At 39.6% G+C, this 19,433-nt stretch overlaps 1 protein-coding gene and 2 long non-coding RNA genes across 6 annotated transcripts; 1 reads left to right on the top strand and 2 right to left on the bottom strand.

Annotated features, from left to right (window-relative positions):
* Positions 1-228: 228 nt before the first annotated feature.
* LOC133724889 (uncharacterized) lies at positions 229-4,589 on the bottom strand. Of its 4 annotated transcripts, none has more exons than XM_062151795.1 (5): positions 4,314-4,589; positions 2,249-3,110; positions 2,053-2,147; positions 720-1,958; positions 229-568 (listed from the first exon to the last, which is right to left on the bottom strand). In XM_062151795.1, exons 2-5 carry the CDS (start codon positions 3,075-3,077, stop codon positions 539-541), a joined length of 2,193 nt encoding a protein of 730 aa, XP_062007779.1. In that variant the 5' UTR covers positions 3,078-3,110; positions 4,314-4,589; the 3' UTR covers positions 229-538. The 4 variants fall into 4 exon arrangements, with proteins under 4 accessions (XP_062007779.1, XP_062007782.1, XP_062007781.1 ...); XM_062151798.1 differs by lacking the exon at positions 4,314-4,589 and adding an exon at positions 3,757-3,781; XM_062151797.1 differs by lacking the exon at positions 4,314-4,589 and adding an exon at positions 3,472-3,694.
* A 9,614-nt stretch (positions 4,590-14,203) lies between these two features.
* On the bottom strand, positions 14,204-18,856 carry LOC133737325 (uncharacterized). Its single transcript, XR_009859827.1, has 3 exons — positions 18,353-18,856; positions 18,057-18,245; positions 14,204-14,239 (listed from the first exon to the last, which is right to left on the bottom strand). It is a non-coding gene; the product is annotated as an uncharacterized LOC133737325 (long non-coding RNA).
* On the top strand, positions 14,504-16,161 carry LOC133737319 (uncharacterized). Its single transcript, XR_009859826.1, has 3 exons — positions 14,504-15,158; positions 15,240-15,529; positions 16,083-16,161. It is a non-coding gene; the product is annotated as an uncharacterized LOC133737319 (long non-coding RNA).
* Positions 18,857-19,433: the final 577 nt, after the last annotated feature.

Raw genomic sequence — 19,433 nt, 5'->3', positions numbered from 1 at the left:
AATATCACATTTGCTGATATTTTTTTAAGGGTGAATCTAACAACAATGCAAAAGTCAGTATGTTTAACACCAATAAATTCCATCCAGGCAAATATTATGGATTTATTAAGTTTGAACTCCCAAGTATAACAATAAAAAAGAATAAATAAGATCCACATATAAGAAGATATAAGAAAAGAATTCTCTGCTTCATATGCATGACAGATAATCCACATGGCTCACTCACTGTAGAATCAAATCCCCTTTATTAATTTTTCTTTTTATAAACAAAATACAGCTATTGCTTTCCTTTATACAAGAATCCCAGTAGAGTAACAAACTTTAAGTTCAAAAAAACAAAAACTATGATGAGATTTACAAGAAAATTACAGCATCAGAGATGGGCTTGTCATGTACAGTTTTCTAAGTTCAGAATATAGTAACCTTTAAATCTTTTAAGAAGTGAAAAAGAAAATTTTAGACCTTTAAGCCCATCAAGAGAGACATCCAACCAAGGCAAATGAATAAGCTGGTGAGCTTCACATAAGAGTTCCTCAATCTAAGCTTCTGGTATAGGTGTAAGAAGTTCCTGGTAAAAATAAATAAAAAGTAACAAAAAAAATGAGTAACCTAAACAAAAGCATGTCACCAAAAATGTAAGTGAAGAAGTAAATAGGAGAGCTTTTTTTTTTTTTTTTGTTCGTCAGTAATAGGAAAGCTACTGTAAAAAGAAGAACTACCTCAGAGAACCGCGAACGCCCGTGATGCACATTAGAAGTTTTGACAATCGTCTCCCACTTGGGATCGAGAGAGGATATCTTAGAAACCGGACTGCTGGTATAAATGCGTGAACCAAGAGATGACTGTGAAGATGAATTCCTGGAGGAAATGGTAGGCAAGGTACGCTTTAGCCAAGACTCTGACGGTGATTTTGGTAAAGGAGGTCCAAGAGGTAGTCGTGCATTGTTGCCCTGGGAACTACCTTGATTACCAAGTTTCACAAGTCGTTGGCTTTCTAAATCAATCTTCCCCTTCCTGGCCACTTTCGAGCTGATCAAGGTAATAGAATTTTGAACTAGGCCATGAGAAATGTCATCAGTATCTGAAGTCTTAGGCTGTTGGGTTTCTAAGTCAGTGTTCTCCTCATCAGCCAGCTTCACGCTTGTCAACCTAATACATTCCTCAGTAAGGCCATGGCAATTTTCTTGATCATCTGAATTCTCCAACTGTTGGCTTTCTAAATTAAACGCCTCTTGGTTGGGCACTTTTGAGATTGCCAGTTTGTTACAATCCTTTTGATCCTGTAGAGAACCATTTCTTGTGATTGTTTGCACATCACCGGTTGATTTGCCAGAAGAAGACAGGAAACTGGAGTTTTCTAAGTCCAAACATTTAAACTGAACTACTGCCTTCTCATTCACATACCGCAAGTGTTCAATATCTTGACATGAAGACTCTGCCAATGGAGTTTCTTCCATTTCACCACTTCTTTCAGGAATGTCCAAATCATTCTGTCTGTAATCAATAAGTCCCTTTACCTCGCCCTTTATATCTGAGGAAAATGAATTTGAACTTGAAGATTTTACTGTCTGTACAGAATCAACATACAGTGTCTTCTCAACCACAGGACTTCCTAAACCCGCTTCCCATTCAGCATTCTCACTAGCCAATATTTCCAGAAACCTGTGGCCTTTTCTATATTTATCCGAGCTACTAGTCTCCTTGGAACTCTTAGCTTTCTCAGGAATACCAAGAAAACATTTTCCATCATGAAGGATAGACTGAGAACATTCCCTACGGTAGGGTGATATGCCACTACCCTGCAGACGCCTGTTTACTGATGACCCATCTAATGTCAGACCATTACTTCTGTTACTGGTCTGGTTGGATTCATGTTTCAAATCAATGTTATCTTCATGCAGCCCAGCTTCTTGATCACCACTAATTAATCTTTGTTTATATACACCACTCCCGGCATGCTAGAGAAATAAACAGCTAACGTTCAAAAAATCTTCTTGACCTTATAATAATAAAAGGAAAACATTAAGGAGAAAAATAGAGAAGGAAGAATACCTTTTCTTTAGCTTCAGTGTGAGAACCAGCATAAGAAGAGTTACCGTGCACTCTACAAACAGAAGAAATGGGTACTTGCACAGGCATTCTCATCCCTGGAACAGGATTAAACAGTAAAAGAAACTTTTTAGGCAAAATCCAGGAAATAACCCACAAACTTTAGATAAAAAAATTTCAGATCCTTAGTAATCATCACCTTCATCCTTACTTGTGTCCCCAGCTATATCTCGAACATAAAGTGGCCTATATTGATTAAGTTGATGCCGCTTATCCCCAGTCACTACCTTTCTCACCCTTCTTGGTTCCTCTCTGGAAATAGGTTGCTCTCTAGCCACTGGTTGCTTCCTAGGAGCATTATGAGGTGTTTCTGAAGCCATTGCTTTTGCTGCAGGCAAGAACCGACCCATCATGAAATCCCATGTCTGTGGATCTGTTGAGAAAGTTCCCGAGGGTATGATATCTGGACCATCCAGTCCACTTAAACCACTTACACTACAGTTCATATAGGCTGATGCGGTTCTAGAAAGTGCATCAAGTGCATCTAAATAGGTCTCATCACCATCCTCTGAACTAGTCCTCCCCTCCTTCCCCTCTTTAGACCTTTCATCTTTAGTAGCTACTTTTCTCTCCAAGGCTGAAATATTTTGAGAACTGGAAAGCACATTCCCAGTTTGGGATTGAGCAGCTGTTGTACCTTTAGAACCTTTATCCAACCCTTGCTTCTTAACCTTTGAGACTCTTCCAGGTGGAAGCTTTGGTGCAACCAGAGGCCCTTCAAGATCCTGATTTTTGGGTATACTTTCGTCCTTGGGTCTTCCTGGAATTTGCTCCCATATAAAAGGCACAGTTCCCGGATTCCTCACTGGACCTGATTTCAGTTCTGACTTGTAAGCAGGAAGAGGAGGTAGTTTTGGTTGTGATTTAGCTGTCTTCCTTTTGTCATCAGCTTCTGAGGAGACAGTTGTCGCTGAGAAACGCCTCACAGATAGAAGTGGCCGGTTAAAATTCAACTGCTTCTCTTCCATGAGAGTTAGTATCTTGTATTTTGTTTTCCTTCCCTGCAAATTAAAGCACCATGATCTAATCAGATTGCAGCCCAAAGGAAAAAGATGAAGGAAGTAGAAACACAACAGAGGAGAGAATAAACAAAGTAGTCCGCAAAGTATACTGTATAAGTTGTCGATATATCACTCAAGCAAGTCTATATTAGAAAAGAAAGTTGATTCAAGTAAAAAAAAAAGAAAACCTTGAGACCCTCTTAGAGCATCCAAGCAATTTCAGCTTTCAGAAGAATTCCTCAATTTTTTAGGTTTAATATCACACATTCAACAACTGCTAAACATTTTGATCTTTCCATTAAAACAGAGTTATCACTTCTTCAATTTTTATAAAATGCACTTGATTCTTTTGTCTACGTACACACAATAACAGTATCTATTTCATGACATATGAACTTGTTCTATGATTTTGGCCCCCCGTGCTTAAGAACGATAACCCCTGTACTCATGAAGTAGTGCCATCCTGATGTTTTTCCTATGAACCCAATACCAAAAATAAAGTTAGTATCAAATAGTGTTTGAGACCCACTATTCACCCAAAGCTCAATAATTGTGACCAATGTGCCAGTTAACACTTCCACTAATCTGAAACCCCAGGAAAGCAAAAAGCCATAAAGCAATGGAACTAAAAGGTTTCACTATTTACCCAAGAACTGGAAAGTTGAATGCAACAGATTTGGTTTAATAAAGGTGAGAATTATAATGAAAAAATAAATTGGAATTTCATTTTGCTTCCTCTTGGATTTCTCAGAAACCCAAATGAAAGGTTTTGGTTTTGAATAGTAAACTCTGTGAAAGTGACTGGTCCTTGTTCTTTTGGTCAAATACCCAGAAATAAATACAGCTCAAAATGGATAGAATTTCTAATATTCTGATAAATCAGCTGCAATCATATCAGCCCCCATGAAATTCTTGGTTCTTAGCTACACAAAATCCTCGACAGAATCCCACCCTTTTTTTATTTTCACCCACATTACTATGTAATCAAAATTCAAGCTAATCAACAATTATACTAAATTTGCACCATTATTGAAGCGAAATCCATCAAGGAATCTAAAAGAACTTCTTAGATTTCGCAAGAACAAGTCAACCAGAACATCACTGCTCAATGCACAGATTGTTTTCCATAAATAAAAAAAATAAAAAAAATCAAGAAGACTAACAAGAAAAGAGAGCAGTAAGTAGAAAGAGAGAGAGAAGAACCTGAGATATGAGGCGTTCCGAGAAGAGAAGAAGAAGCAATTGGGATTATGGAAAGACTAGCAAATGCGAGGTGTGGAAGTCATGCAAACAAAGACGGAGAGGAGAGGAGAGGAGAGGTGGTGTGAGAATCAATAGGCTTGAAATTTGACGGACAAAGAATAGAATAAAGGGGGTTACACAGAGAGAGAGAGAGAGAGAGAGATAAACTGGTGTGTACGCTTGTGTTAAATTCCTTGGCCGAGTGCAGAGCAGAGCTTACCCGCCGATAATGAAAAGCCAAATTTAAAAATTACATCATCTTTATAAATAATTTTCATTTCTTTTTTTTCCTTTTTTTTTTAGTAATTCGATTCTTTTTTATTATATACAGAACAGAATAATAAAACACGAATACGATATACGTCTTTAATTTGTAAGTGAGATGCTTTTGAATTCACTCATAGACAACATTTAATTATAGATTCAAATTGTGGAATAATAGATCAGTAATTCATAATGCAAAGCTATAAACAGTGATTCTTCAATTCTTCTTAAAGCCCACTTATCTACAACTTTTATGCCGTATTCTTCAACATGAGTACGGGACTTATTGCTTGTCATTTTCATTTGATATTATAGAAGATATTTAGGTTGTCAATCAATCTAAACTTTAAGAGTTGGTCAGCACTTGAGTTAATGATTTATTTGATAATCTTAATAGTGAAAAATATTCTAAATTAAAAAAAAAAAAAAAAAAAGAATAATTGCAGAACCGGTGTTCTGTTAATTCAAATGGTCCCCCAAGATCATGACAAAATTAGTGAAGGAATCCTATACCTAAAATATTAATATCCAAACTCATTTTTTTTTTAGAAATTTAATGCAAAGTAACACAATCACAACCATATCACTTAAATGCAATTTCATGTCAGCCTATTAAAAAACTGCATGTCATGTCATTGGGTATCTAAAATTTTTATTTTTTATGATAGGTTTGATGACTTTGTGATTAGTTGATTAGTGTTCCTGTTAATGAGAGAAACAAAATAATAATAGGTGTGTGTGTAAGTGAGTACGTATCTGTTGTTATTGGTTAGATTGGAGTTGTTTATAGGTCACTTGGGCTTAGGATCATGTGACGACAATGAATAATTGAATAAAAGAAGAGTTGTGACTTGTGAAGGCCATATGTTCTGTACGACTGGACCGACGCATCATTGGAATGTGAAATTCTGTGTGCAAAGTTGAAAGGGAGGGTTTTGGTCCCTTCTTTTTCTTCTATTTTTTTTGTTTTAATTTTGTTCTGCTTTCTTTCTTTGCTGGCAGTTCCATTTCATTTGCCCTTTTATCAATTATTGGTGATGTGATTTTCATGAAAATATATATTTCAGACTTTGCATGTATTCCAAATACATAGTGATTATGTGTTGTGGTTATCATAGGCTGCAATTTGTTCTTTAGGAAAAATACATGTAGGAAAACATAGCTGTGATTCACTTATTGTAACAGAACTGTGTGATTCTTTTCTATTTAAATAGAATTCCAAAACTTATAAAGACAAATTCAAAGAGGAAAAATTATTATCCTATAAAAAATAAAAATGAAAACTAAAATATTTAACGGGACAAAGTTTTCCTCGTCAATTGTTTGAGCTCAAGTCTCGCCCGTCTATATAGTGTCTTTTTTCTCAAAAGAGTTTGGTGTCTGCGCCCTTAATAAGGCGATCATTTATACGCACATTGAAGTCTTTAACGGTGAAACTGATTTAGCAAAGATATGGTGATTTTGATCTCAATAAGAGGAGAGGTGGACCAAAGGCATGTTTCTGGTGGTGAGGGCAAATTTTTGGTGTGCGATGACGAGGGTCATGCAGTCATGCTTGGTGTTAGGGGCCGCACTTGTAATGCCGCAAGCAACCTTGTCCAGGGTCATTAGTTAAGCCTTTGGTTGGTTTGCTTGCGTGCTAGGGATGTTTGGTAATTTACAAATTATGTAATTTATTTTATTTAGCAATTAGTCTCCTCGGCCTTTTTCATGTTTCCTCCTGCCAGGTTCATGTAAGGCCGATATGCTCTATAGGGAGGGGTTCCTAGTCGGCATAGTTTGGACTACGGAACTAGTATAGGTAAGCACATGTACTTTTGCCTCCCTTACCGTCTTACCATCAATAAAAGAGGAATTATTCAATCATCTGTGCCCCGTGAGATTGCTCTCTGATCTTTCCTTTCGATTATTCATTGTTCTTCGTGGTTGCCCCAACATTCATATAATTGTGTTCTTGCTTGTCACTAGCACTATTTTAATATCGTGTGGCTTTCATTGTTCCTTGCAAGGTACTCACTTGGCTGACTTGCTTGCTAGCAAGTGCCGCACGGTCCGCTTTGCGCATTGCAAAGTTCGACCCGTGACACTTGGGCACTTTGGTGTGGGTTGATAATACCGGTGCCAGAGACATGACATGGGCCCCATTCAACCAATTGATCTAGAGGAGGAGCTTGCGCTCTTGGGCTCTGAGGCTAGCCTATTTGAGGTTTAGTTCTAAGTTCTTGTGCTATGGGAATAATTGAACATTCTTTGTCAAGGTTTCGTTGGCGTTGTTTGCTAGGCTTGTTGTACTAGTGAGAGAGCTAAATGCCAACTTAGATGTACTTACTGTTCTCTTACAACAACTGTTTGCACACATGCTATTAAGTAGTTGATTTTTCCATTGAAGAAGATATTTTTCTCTAGTAGCTTACCAAGTGATTGTTTTAGGTTTACTTGGTAAGGGGGACAGGCTTGATTGTTGTAATGACTAATCTATGTACTATTGTGATCATCGGTTGTATTATTACAACAACGAATGGGTCACCCGTAAAAAGAATGAAGACAAATTCAAAAAAGTTTCATATGTTAATAGGAAAGAAAATAAAAACAAAAAATAAATTCAAATAAGTAGTTGACTAAATATCAGTTTTTTTTTTTGAATCCAAGGAGGTCAGATATATTAATGTTCAGCAAGCAGTACCAGAAACGACACACCCATAAGGGCCGACAGAAAGAGCCGTCCTGTAGGACATACAAAGGACCTATACTAACATAGAACCTACGCACTCCCGGGTACACCCACCTTTTAAGGACGAATAAGCACCTTTATTCTTACAAAATCTAGTAGCGCAGAAGCAAAGAAATATAAAAGTAACAACCGAGCTAACTAGATTCTGCGACCTATGAAAATTTAAACATTGCTAGTAGATGAGGGTGCAAATTCCTCATCTACCAGAATAAAATTAAAAACAAAAAAGACAAAAGCAACCCAAACCCTAGCAGAGATGGAAGCCAAAGCCCATGAAAGGGCCCAGGCCCAACCACAGTTGCTAAGGACACCCCAAGCAGATACTTTTTCCATCACCACACCGCCGCCGCCGCCACCTGCAGCGCCGCCGTCCTCTTTGAATCCCTTCTTGCAACCAGACCAAAACATAGCCGCATCCAAATCCCAAACCCGGAAACCACCGCCTAGAATCGGAGGTTTCAGGCCCAAGGAGAACAAAACAAATCTTGTCTCTAGCCGATCAGTCGCAATTCCTGCATAGCACCTGACAATAGTATCGCCACCACAACACTCGATCTGAGATTGGTCGTCTTGCCCCGCAGGACCACCACCACCATCACTCGGCTCTATCAGCACCAAATCGAGATCCACCCTCGATTCGATTGACATCGACAGAAAAAGGAGACAGCAAGAGGCCCCGCTATCCACCCTCCTCCCACCATCATCGATCTGCCCAGCCAAACCCACATCGTTAATATACTCAAAACCATGACACACCGCTTTCGCAACCGTTATCAGAGGACCACCGCCAATAGAACCCGCCGGCCATAGAGCAAAAGTGCCTCTGGTCAATACAAGACGGCCAGATGAAGCAAGATCGGGGACATGATGAAACAGAAATCCATCACCGTCACCAGAAGAGCGAACAGAGAAGAGGGGATAACCCACCTTCTCGATTGTAGGTTTACCGCCGCCACTAGGGTTAGATAGCCGCGAGCGGACATACTCTCGTGAGAGAGTCAGAGAGAAAGCCATAACTAAATATTAGTTTAGTCGTAGGATAAAGGCCTGCTCACCTAAAGTAAGTTTTTTTTTTTTTTGAATAACACCTAAGGTAAGTTTAAGTAACTATAAAATAGTGATTTATTTATTTATTTTTAAAGTAAGAACATATGCGAGCATGCGATTCGATCTTCTCAAATCTCTATTCTTTTTCTATTTTCTTTTATGGAAAAACCAACAATAACTATTGATACCACATAAGAATGATTACAATTACTAACAACTCCATCCAACAGCCAAGGATTAATTAAATATTAGCTACCAAAAGCTTACGTATAAGGTGATTAGTCATTGTGAGTCTAGTATTAGTTAGAGAAAATCACTCTATAGAATCTCTCAATACACTCGACAACCCAAATATTGCATTTGAAAAAGCCATTACATATCATGTTCCACTACATAAACCCGATTATAATGCATAATCAGTCCCTAAAACATCAATTTAATTCATAGTTAAAGCTTAAACCAAATGCGTAAGATAATGTAGTAGATGAGGACTCAATATCACAAAACTACCAATCTAAACAAGTAGACAACAAAGGCGGAAGGCAAAGTACTAGCTAATGGCCATGCATGCATGTTTATAAGTGAGATGCTGGATATGGATATCACAAATTCTCTCTTTGGGGAAAAGAAAACTAATACATAATCGATTCTGTGCTTGGGAAAAAATGCAGAATTCTCTGCCAAGAGAAGCTCCAATAAAATTAGGAAGGTATGCAAAGAAAGGAGTGAAATAGAATAATTAGTGATACTTTGCTTTCAGCCAAAAATAAAAGGGATATAAATAGGTGTAGTTCTAGGTACAAACAAGTTTACAAATTAAACTTTTCAATTAATTTGATAGCTAGAGTGATAGTGACACAGACAAGATCACAAGATCCTGCAGTTGGCGGGTTGGATCTAGGACTTTCTGCAGTTGGTGGGTGGTGGATCGAGTTCGTTGGCTCGCTGGTTTGCTGGGTGTCTGTGTTTTGGTTCTTGCTTTGGTGGCCGCTGCCGATCCAAGGCGGATTGGTTCTTGGCTAGATCCTAGTTCGACGGAGTGGGAGAGGGATGATGGTTGGGATGGCGTTGGTTCTAGATCTGGACTATGGCGGGATGATGGTTGGGATGACGTTGGTTCTAGATCTGGACTATGGCGGGATGATGGTTGGGATGACGTTGGTTCTAGATCTGGACTATGTTGGGAGAAGGCGGAAGATGGGTGTTGCCTGTCACTGGCCTGACGGCGGTGGTGGCACGATTGTGGTTGATGTCCAACACTGGTGGTGGCGCGGTGGGTGTGAGGGCAGAGCGGTGGTGCAGCTGCTGACTTGGGCCGAGATGGATGGACCGTTCAGTTCCTTCGCTGATTTGGGCCTCTGGGCCTCGCCTTTGCCTGTGGGCCTGGTTTCGGTTTTTGTTGGCATTAGTCTTAAGTTGTTTTGTTTTATTGCATGTTAAATTAGGGTTTAGTTTCTTTTGGTTTGTTTTTCAGCAATAAGTTACTTTCTAGGTTTTGTTTTAAGTTTTAGCTGTTGGGTCGGGTGCACTGCAATATTGGCATAGACAATCTTCTATTTAGTGGTCTAGAGGTCGTTCCTGTTCTGGAGTTAGGTCAGCAGCGGTGGCGAAAATGTCTGGCGGTGGCATACTGGCATAGACAATCATCCTTGGCCTTCTAGTAGGATTGTTCCTGTCTGATCTCGAGTCGGAGGTGATGGCGATTTGGAGCTTTCGTGGATTGATGGTGTTGACATTAAGGTGGCAATGGTCTTAGGTTTAATTTAGTCTCAGGTTTGACGGTCCAGCATTTCTGTTTGGTCGGGTTCGAAGTCACAACTAGTGTAGACTTGGTCGATCAAAGGCAGGTCAGGAGGACTCTGGGTGGCGAGTCAGTGTTGACAAAGTTGTGTGCCTGCGCCTATTGTCTTTGCCTTTTAATTGTAGTGCAAGTTAAGTCTGTAGTTAAGTTGGGGCTTGTTTGGCTCCGTTAGTCAGTCATGTGGAGTTCCAGTGTGAAGTCCAGTGGCCATTTCTGTGTATGAGATGATGTCAAAACTCATTGTATCCAGTTCATTATTAATGAAGTTTCTTCTTGATCAAAAAAAAAAAAGATCACAAGATCCTGCATTTTCTGCATTGAAATCTTTTACGTTGGTTGTCATGTGGATTCTAGAATGCACCTAGTGAGAAATACGCAACCAATTTTTAGCGTATGTTTAATATATATATATATATATATATATATATATATATATATATATATATATATATATATATATATATATTATTTTATTTATTTATTTATTTATTTATTTTCACCTAAGATACGTCAGATACATCTTAATCTTAAAAAATATATAAATATATAGCCTCCTCCTAATTTCTCAGGAGGAGGCTAAATATTTTTTAAGATTAAGATATGTTTAATGTATCTTAGGTGAAAATTGTGCTTCAACGCATGAAGATAGCTAGTGTTCCTTTTTCTTGATAAATAATGAACAAATTTCTCTAAAGAGGGTCGAGATAAGGAGATCTCATTACTACAATTGCTATCCATATCTAAATTACGTTGGCGCGAGCGATCCTAGGGTTTGAGCACAGAGAATGGCAGCGACGGAGTCAAATATAACAAGATTGAGAGAATAAATTTTCTGATATTTGATTCATCTCACAGTGGAGGTATATAAAGAGGATTACAGAAATACAATTGACTTACGTCTCTATTCTCTACCACACATAGAAAATGTAAGTACTAACTACAATATATTATATTCCTAATGTTAAGCTATGACTCACGCTAACAGACGGATCTGATTCTCTTTGTCATTTCTAGCAAAGGCACGATCTCTCGGCGTCGAGCATGGTCCTAGGGTGAATCAAGGGAAGCAGACTTGAGGCTTGGAACAGGTGTTTTCGAGGTTGTCGTTTGCATGGCAGAGGAGGACGGCGTGATCTTTTGCGGTGACGTTTGGAATAGGTGTGACTTTTGTTAGTGGCGGCGGTTGAAAATGAGGTTTCTGCTGTGCGGCGGCAGGTTGGAGTCGAGATCGAGGAATCGAGGCTTCGGATCAGTCATTGTTTTGGCTAACTATGGTTTCGATTTCCTTTTTTTTCTTCACTCAGTTCCTACACTTATTGGTTTTCGGGTTCTGCGTTTGGGAGATGGCGCTGATGCCACACTGGAGGGGTCGTCAGCCGGAAACCGTGGTGGCAGCGGTGATGATTGGCAAAGGTAGAATAGCTTCTGCTATTGCTTTCTTTGGTTATCGTGGGCCTGGGCCTGGGCCTGAGACAGGCTCTTGGGCTTGGTTATAGTTATCTAGTTCTGTTACTATTTGTTAGAATAAATGTCTATGTTAGTGAGAGCATCTCTATGTGCCCATGTGGAAGTACATAGTGTCACCGTACCACAATTGCATGCTCGACGTGTGAGATTAGTAAAATAGATTGCCTGCAGGGCGAGATTCTTTTGTTAACATAGACTACTCTGAGCTACGATTGTTGAAACAGAGTAGTTGATTTTGTACTATTCTTATCTATGAAACAGGGGCATACAACTGATATGTACTCTTTAATTAAAAAAACAAAAATTGCTATCCATATCTCGGTTGCCTTAAACCAATACCTATTACATGGGGTCCAAATATATGTTTTGGGGTTCCGAGTATTAGCTAGCCAACCTTTTCTTCACTGATGATTAATTTTTCTTTTCTAGCAAATATGGAGGATTGTGAGGTTTGAAAAGAATTGCTTGGTGTTTATGACGAATCTTCGAGAGAGCAAATTAAGTTTCAAAATAGTTGTATTTATTTGGTCATCGACTAGCTAGCATCTTTACACACGCTTACGCGTTTCTAAGTTTCCTCTTTTTTCATGTATATATCACGGTGATACAAGTAAATATCACGGTGATACAAAGGTTAAATCATTCATTCGACATGTCATGCTCACTTATTCAAGCAAGCCTATTCAACTATGAAAGCAAGCGTAGTAATAGGCAAAATAAAGTAAAAAACTAAATCTTTTACTTGCCCTTCAAGCTAGGGCTAGCAGGCTTCCCCGAGTGCAGATAGGAGAGCACATCTTTAGCAAAGACTTGATTTTTTGACTTAGAAAGTTCGTGTTTTTGGACCCTAATGGCCTTCCTCTTTTATTCTTTATACTGGAGTCATTTTGAGCAACTCCTCTAGGCAGCATCACTTCTGCAAGAACAAGAAGTCCCCCCCGGTGTCTCAACTAGGCCCAACGATTTGGCTGAAAGCTTGACTGGAGCTGCAGGCATTTTCACTTTCTTTGGTGGTGCCAATGAGCTATTAATGCCCACTGCAAGATCCCCAAGCATGAGTTTTAGCTTCTTGGGAGAGGCAAAAGGAGAACCAGGTCGTCCTCGCTTCAAAGCCGATTGTTTTGCATTTTGCAAGCTATTTGTCAGCTTCCTCCGGTACCGGCAGGTTTGCACTACGAATAACCATTGGCTTGCGTAGCTTGGAGGAGGGGTTAGGGCCAAATAAATTTCTTGCAATGTGGGGAAGAATGGGCGTCTGAATGCCCTGTAATCGAAATGCACCGCCAATAAAATTTTATTGCACAAAACCTGTAAAAGAACTAGGCAGCTCTACACAGTTTTCCACTGATTTTTTATTAGGGTTTGGTTCAGATTTTCTACCTGCATAGGGGCAAACACATTTCTCATGAAAAATAAGGCTGCATTCCCGGCAGCGACTCAATAGATTCTCAAAGAAAAAAGAGATTTCTTCAATAACCCCCGGAGCTAGTTTTAGGGTTTTTGTCAGGAAGAAGGGTTTGGCAATATCATGCGCCACATGAACCCTAATGTCGCCTGTGGCCTTGAACAGTTTGTCATCCATCTCCAAAAACCTCCCAGCAATTGAAGCAACATTGACAATCGTATTCTTTACCTCTAAGATCAGTGGTATGTTATGCAGCTTCACCCAAAAGAAAAGTTCATCCATCTGAAATGCAGTAGGGGATTTCAAGCCATCATACTCCTGAATGATGACCGGTGCACGTTGAAAATACCATGGTCCGCCTCAAAGTACCTTGTGTTTCTAGTGGATTTCTCTGGGTACGTCACACAGAATGCTATACCGTCAATGGGTATCAAGGTAACTCCAAAGCCCTGTATCAAAACACACAGCGTTAGAGGTATAAACCGTACTGGACGGTTTATGCCTCTCTGTTGCTTGAATAAGGCTCTACGTATATTTTGACAGTAATAGTAAGGGAAAGCAGTTATTACCCCCCTGACGGTGGTTGTGTTAATCTCTTATACTTGTGCATGGGAAAGGAGTTTCACATTTCTTCGATGTGGGACACAGCTTATCCCTTCATAGTTACATCAGTTTCTGGTATGTATTGTAGTACCCCAGAAATTCGTTATTATTTTCTGAGGATTTTTCAGAATTTAATTGAGTGGTTGTTGGTACGAGTATGTGGTTCGTGATGGAGCGGAAGTGTTTCGGACAAATTTTTATTCGAAATAATATGGTCTTAGGGGGAGTGCAAAGGTTGACTTTTTATACGTTGGATTTATCCGAAAACTTCCTTCACGAAAATCGTAGAGCGCGTCGATGCGAGTTCGTGAACATGTGAAACGCTAAAATCAGAGTTCGTGTGAGAAAGTTATGGTCTACGGAAGTTTCGAAAATTTTTGGAAACCACTATTGTAGATACCTACTAGCATGACTAATTTGCTATCTCACCAAGCATAAGTAACACCCTCTTTGGGACACCCACAAGCCATGGTGAGGCCCAACCGCTACTTGCATCTTGTAGCCCTATGTTCAAGCTACGCTACGGTATCCGGCGAAGGCCCTAGTAGTGTCGAAGACCACGGTGATTCCTGCACAAACAGAAAATAGCATCAGTCATGATATTCATAGAAACTCACCATGTAGATACCACAAAATAAAGTAAAACATGATGAGAAACCAGCAAGACTTGACTCAAACATTCAATGTTCAAAGCATGTAGCATGTAGTCATAGAATCTGCGTTCGCAGTAGCATGTAAAAACTTTATGTAATACCCCGAAAAATCTAAATTATTTTTCCGAGGACATTTTAGAAATGATTTCGTGGTCATGGGAGAAAGTATGAAGCTTGGAGGAGTGGTGAAATTGGTTCGAACAATTTTTATTCGAAAACTGAACGTTTTAGGGGAGGTCAAAGGAGTTGACTTTTTATACGTTCATAATTGGGGAAAACTTCCTTCATGAAAGTTGTAGAGCTCGTCGATACGATCTCGTGCATATGTGGTATGCAAAAATCAGAGTTCGTATGAATTAGTTATGATTTTTTTGAAAAAGTTTCCAGTTTAGTATAAAGCTGCCATTTTTGGAAATTACCAAAAATAATTTCAGTTCCATTTCTGGAAACCGAACTCTCTCTCTCTTGCGCGCGTCCGAGCCCAGAAAAAACAGAGCAAAGCTCTCCGGCCGAGTTCTCCCTCCTCCGGCCACCAATCGACACCAGACCACCTCCCTTGCCTTCGCCTCGACGCCGCCTACCTGCTAGACGTGATCACTTCCACCGGAACGGCCTCAAATCCGGCAGTCGGAGCCGCAAACTTTGAAACAAAAATCGGTCAACGCCGGTTTTCTCCTAGCTCCGGCCACCAAAACTCACGATCCTTAGCTCCCTGAACTCGCCTCAACCTTCTGATCATCATTCTAGAAGGATCGCACCTGGAGTGATCGGATTCACGTTCGTCGGAGCTCGCCGGATTCTGGAAATTTTCCACCACCACCGAAGCTTTTGATAGGTATATCTCGAGTTGTAGTGCATCGTTTTGAGTGATTCTTGAACTGGTAAACTCACCTTGAGTTTCTTAACAACTCTCTAGAAGGAATCGAAGCCTGAAATTGAAGTTTTGACGTCGAAATCAAGCCTTGCCGGATTCTGCAAAATTCTGGAATTTTTCCGACCACCGAAGCTTTCGATCGGTATATCTCGAGCTACAGACCATATTTTTCTGTGATTCTTGAACCAGTGAGTTCTTCTTGAGTTTCTTAACAACTCTTCAGAAGGAATCGAAGCCTTAAATTGACGTTTTTACGTCGAATTGGAGCTCGCCGTTTTCTGCAGTTTCTCGCCGGTTTCTGGAAAATTCCGGCCACCTTCATACTGTTCAAGGTAATTTTCGACCCCTTCCGGTCATTTTCAGACTTCGTGCTAGTTATGAAAGTTGTCAAGCATGATGAGAGGAAGAAGAGCAGCCCGGCCCCGACACCATTGGTGGTGGTCGGCGGCGGCTCTGCCACTAACTCCGGCGGCCCTTTCCGGCCACCTCCGGGGATCAAAAATATGGTTTCTGTACATTTTCAGATTTTATATTTCAATACGATCATTTCGATATATTATACGCAATTTTTGGATATCGTATGATTAAGTTATGAATTTTTAAGTTTAGATCGATTTCGATCGTTAGATTTGTGATCTGTGAAGTTAGTACCGTTAGATGGACTTGTAGTTTTGATATGATGATCTTATGACAGTCCCAGTGGCTTTGTGTAGTCATGGGCGAAGATCCGACCGTTGGATCTTCGTATAAATGCAAAACAGTGATTAGGAAGGCGATCCGTGAGGATCCGACCGTTGGATCATCATTTAATTTCAATCCGACCGTTGGATTGTCGTTTGATTATGTTTTTGAGTTATTTGCTAAGTTAAGGTCATGTTTGATTAGGTGATCGACGGTTTGATTTGGCGGACGATTCGTGAAATTGTATTTTGAGCTGTTAAGAAGACGCAGCGGGAATTTAGAGGTGAGTAAACCTCACGTGGTTCATATTACGAACCCAATAAATTTAATTACCTTATTTTGTCGTAATTGCGTGAAAATATTTATGGAATAAATATTTGTTTTAAAATCATATGGACTTGATCAACTACGGTCCATGGGTAAGTAAAATGATTTTTACTATACAAATGAATTTCTCGGTTTTATTGCATGTGAACTATAGTTGGTATTAGTGATTATCCCTGAGCGGATAATTACGTATATATATATTTACGTGATTATATATGAATGGTGTGACATTGAAGAGTGTGGAATTGGGATGATTAAATTATTATGAATTGACATGTGACTTACCATATTTATATGTGATGAACATGATTGATGAGTTCTTGTTAATATTCATGATTTACATTGGAGGATGTATAGAGTTAGAGAATGTAGGGTTCTGAGGATGAGGTGTCCGAAGTTCGACGGTTAAGGATAACCGGAGTGTTTGTGTGCTGAGGACGGGGATGTCCAAGGTGCGACGGTTTATTATTAACCGAAGTTGTGTGCTGAGGACGGGGATGTCCAAAGCGCGACGGTTTATTATTAACCGAAGTATATGGTGCTGAGGACGGGGATGTCCAAAGCGCGACGGTTATAGTGTTAACCGAAGTATTTTTGCCGTTGCTTGACCCTAGGCCAAGGTGTCAGAGGTAACGAGGCAGTTAGAGCTCTAACGTGTTATGGGATGGGACCAAAGTGGTGATAGTGTTGTGTGATAGGACCAAAGTGGTGATATTGAATTGGTTGACGTTTGCGTCGTGGATGTTGAGATTGTTGGTTGTGTTGTTGAGTTATAAGAATTGTAATTTAAAATCAACAGTTCTTTCTTGTTTACTCATACTGGCTGTAAAAAGCTTACCGGGTTTTGTGTTGTTGCAACTCCCGGTACACTATTCAAATTGTGTAGCGGGTAATCCTACAGGTCAGGAGAACCAGGACGGTGATCGGGCTGCTTAGAGAAGTGTTATGTGAATTACAGCATTATATTGTGAGGTTTGTTATGCTCATTTAGAGCTTTACGATTTTACTTTGTAAGAGTGAATTGTAATAATTAACTCGAGGTTTTCGAGTTTTGTGTTGAGTGGCGAGTGGTGTGTTTGTTTCTGAGAAAAAAAAATTCAGAACGTTATTTGTATTAATTGTTTATTCATGTTTCGGATTTGAATTTATTATTCAAAATTCGGAGCGTGACACTTTAAATCAACATAAACAACTGACGATTTATAACAATAAAATGATAAAACCCACATATTCTTCTTATTAGGTAAAGAGCTTTGAACGAGTTTAGAAAAAAAAAAAAAAGGGTCTCTACATATCTAAGAAGGGTAACAAGCCAAAATATATGACTAGCATAACAAACTATAATAGGCAGCTAAATTTCTTCAAGTCAAAAGCTGTTTGAGACTTTTAGAACAGCCAAGACATACAATTGAATAGTAACCCTTACATCTCTCTCTCTCTGTGAAGTTGTAACACTCAGGTCAATGCACCTACATGGTTCCCAAATACTAAACAAAGGATAATAGACAAAAGCCTTTGTATAATCTAGGGCAGCCTTTCTAAAGCCATTATTTCACATCTTACAATATTGTAAACCAATTACAGAATACACTAAACTCTAAGCTTTTAAAACAAAGCCCAAATCAACACTGACACAATGTTCAGAACATAGATGACCAACATGATAAGAGAAAAGAAAGCAGGAGGTCAATTTTTAAAAAATTTGTTTAAAGACCAAACACTTGCCAGAATCATTCAGCAAAACAATTAATAATACCAACAACAATATCAAACTCATAGCAATAAGTGAAGCAGCATCAATATACAAGAAGCGAAAAACAATCAACTTATGACTTCAAAATAAATTCAGACCTGATCTTCTTGAGCCTCTTGAGATCATCCCTGAGCTTCATACGCAAGCCATTGGCAACCACCTAAGAATATTTACCATCCTTGTAATCCTTCTTTGTGTTGAGAAACCAGTCAGGGATCTTGAACTGGCGGGGATTTCCCACAATGAACATCAGGTTATTAATTTTGGCAGCAGTTAGCTCACCAGCCCTGCAGGCCCAATCAAAGCCACAATTTCAACAATCAATTAGCTCATAATTTCAACTGTGAAATCCCTAACTCAACCGAAAACGAAAGGAAAGAATCGAGAAGAGTACCTTCCTGAACTTCCTCGTAGGCGGTCTGTTCTCCAAAAACCTGAGAAAACTTCCAGTCGAGCAGCGCCATCGCCTCTCTAGACGTCGCCGGAGCCACGAGCCCATCTCCGCCGCCGTTCATTTCTCTCACCACTACTTATAATCGCGAAAAAGTTTGCCGAATCGTGAATAGCATGAATCGGAAATCATGCATCGATCTGAACACCAAAGCGTGAATCTCACGACGAGATTAGGGAACAATCAAGCGGACAAGCACGACGATGAGGTCGTAAATCTCGACCAGAAAGAGAAGGAACTTGAAGCCGGATACGTCGCCAGAGCCGAGCCTCGGCGCCATTGTCACCGATTTCGAGCAGATAGCTCCCGAAAACTCAAACCCTAACCTAGCCTCCTCCTCCTTCGCCACCGCGATGTCATAAACTCCTAGTCCGATCAAACCCCAACGAATTCAGAAACGGTGACTTAGATCGCGGCGATTGCAATCGATTTATCAAATTGGGAGCGAAATTTCGAGAGAGAGAGAGAGAGAGAGAGAGAGAGAGAGAGAGAGAGATTGGCAAGGGTCTAGAAGAGTTCAGACGGGATTGGATAACGGGAGAGAGGGAGAGGTGCCAGTGGCAGTTTTTGTAATTATTGTTACTTTTAGTGGCAGGTTGTAAAAATATGACCTTAATTATCATGGAGACATTTGTGTGTTCTGGATTATAATAAGGCACTTCAAAATGACCTCTTTTATCATTAGCCCAAATAAATATCATTGTAATTACATCATTATTTATCAACTAATTATTTTAATTATAACGAAAAACAATTATTACAATTAAAACGATATTATAATTACTACATTATTTATCATGTAATATTTTACTATAATGTATCAACAAATTAAATGATTTATCAATAAATACATACCTCATCAACTGCATTCGAACCGCTCTTGTACCAATTTTTCGCTTGCCTTAATGCACAATGCCACTCAAAGAGTTCAACCTTCAAAATTTTCCACCTTCCCTGCAAAGATTGGGATGATCGGCTCTGCGGCCAATTTGCGTCAAAATGTCGCTTCACGCGCATCCATAAG

Source organism: Rosa rugosa, chromosome 1, assembly GCF_958449725.1.
Source record: "Rosa rugosa chromosome 1, drRosRugo1.1, whole genome shotgun sequence".
Taxonomy (NCBI): domain Eukaryota; kingdom Viridiplantae; phylum Streptophyta; class Magnoliopsida; order Rosales; family Rosaceae; genus Rosa; species Rosa rugosa.
Note: the sequence above shows the minus strand (reverse complement) of the source record. Positions and strands in the feature narration are given on the sequence as shown.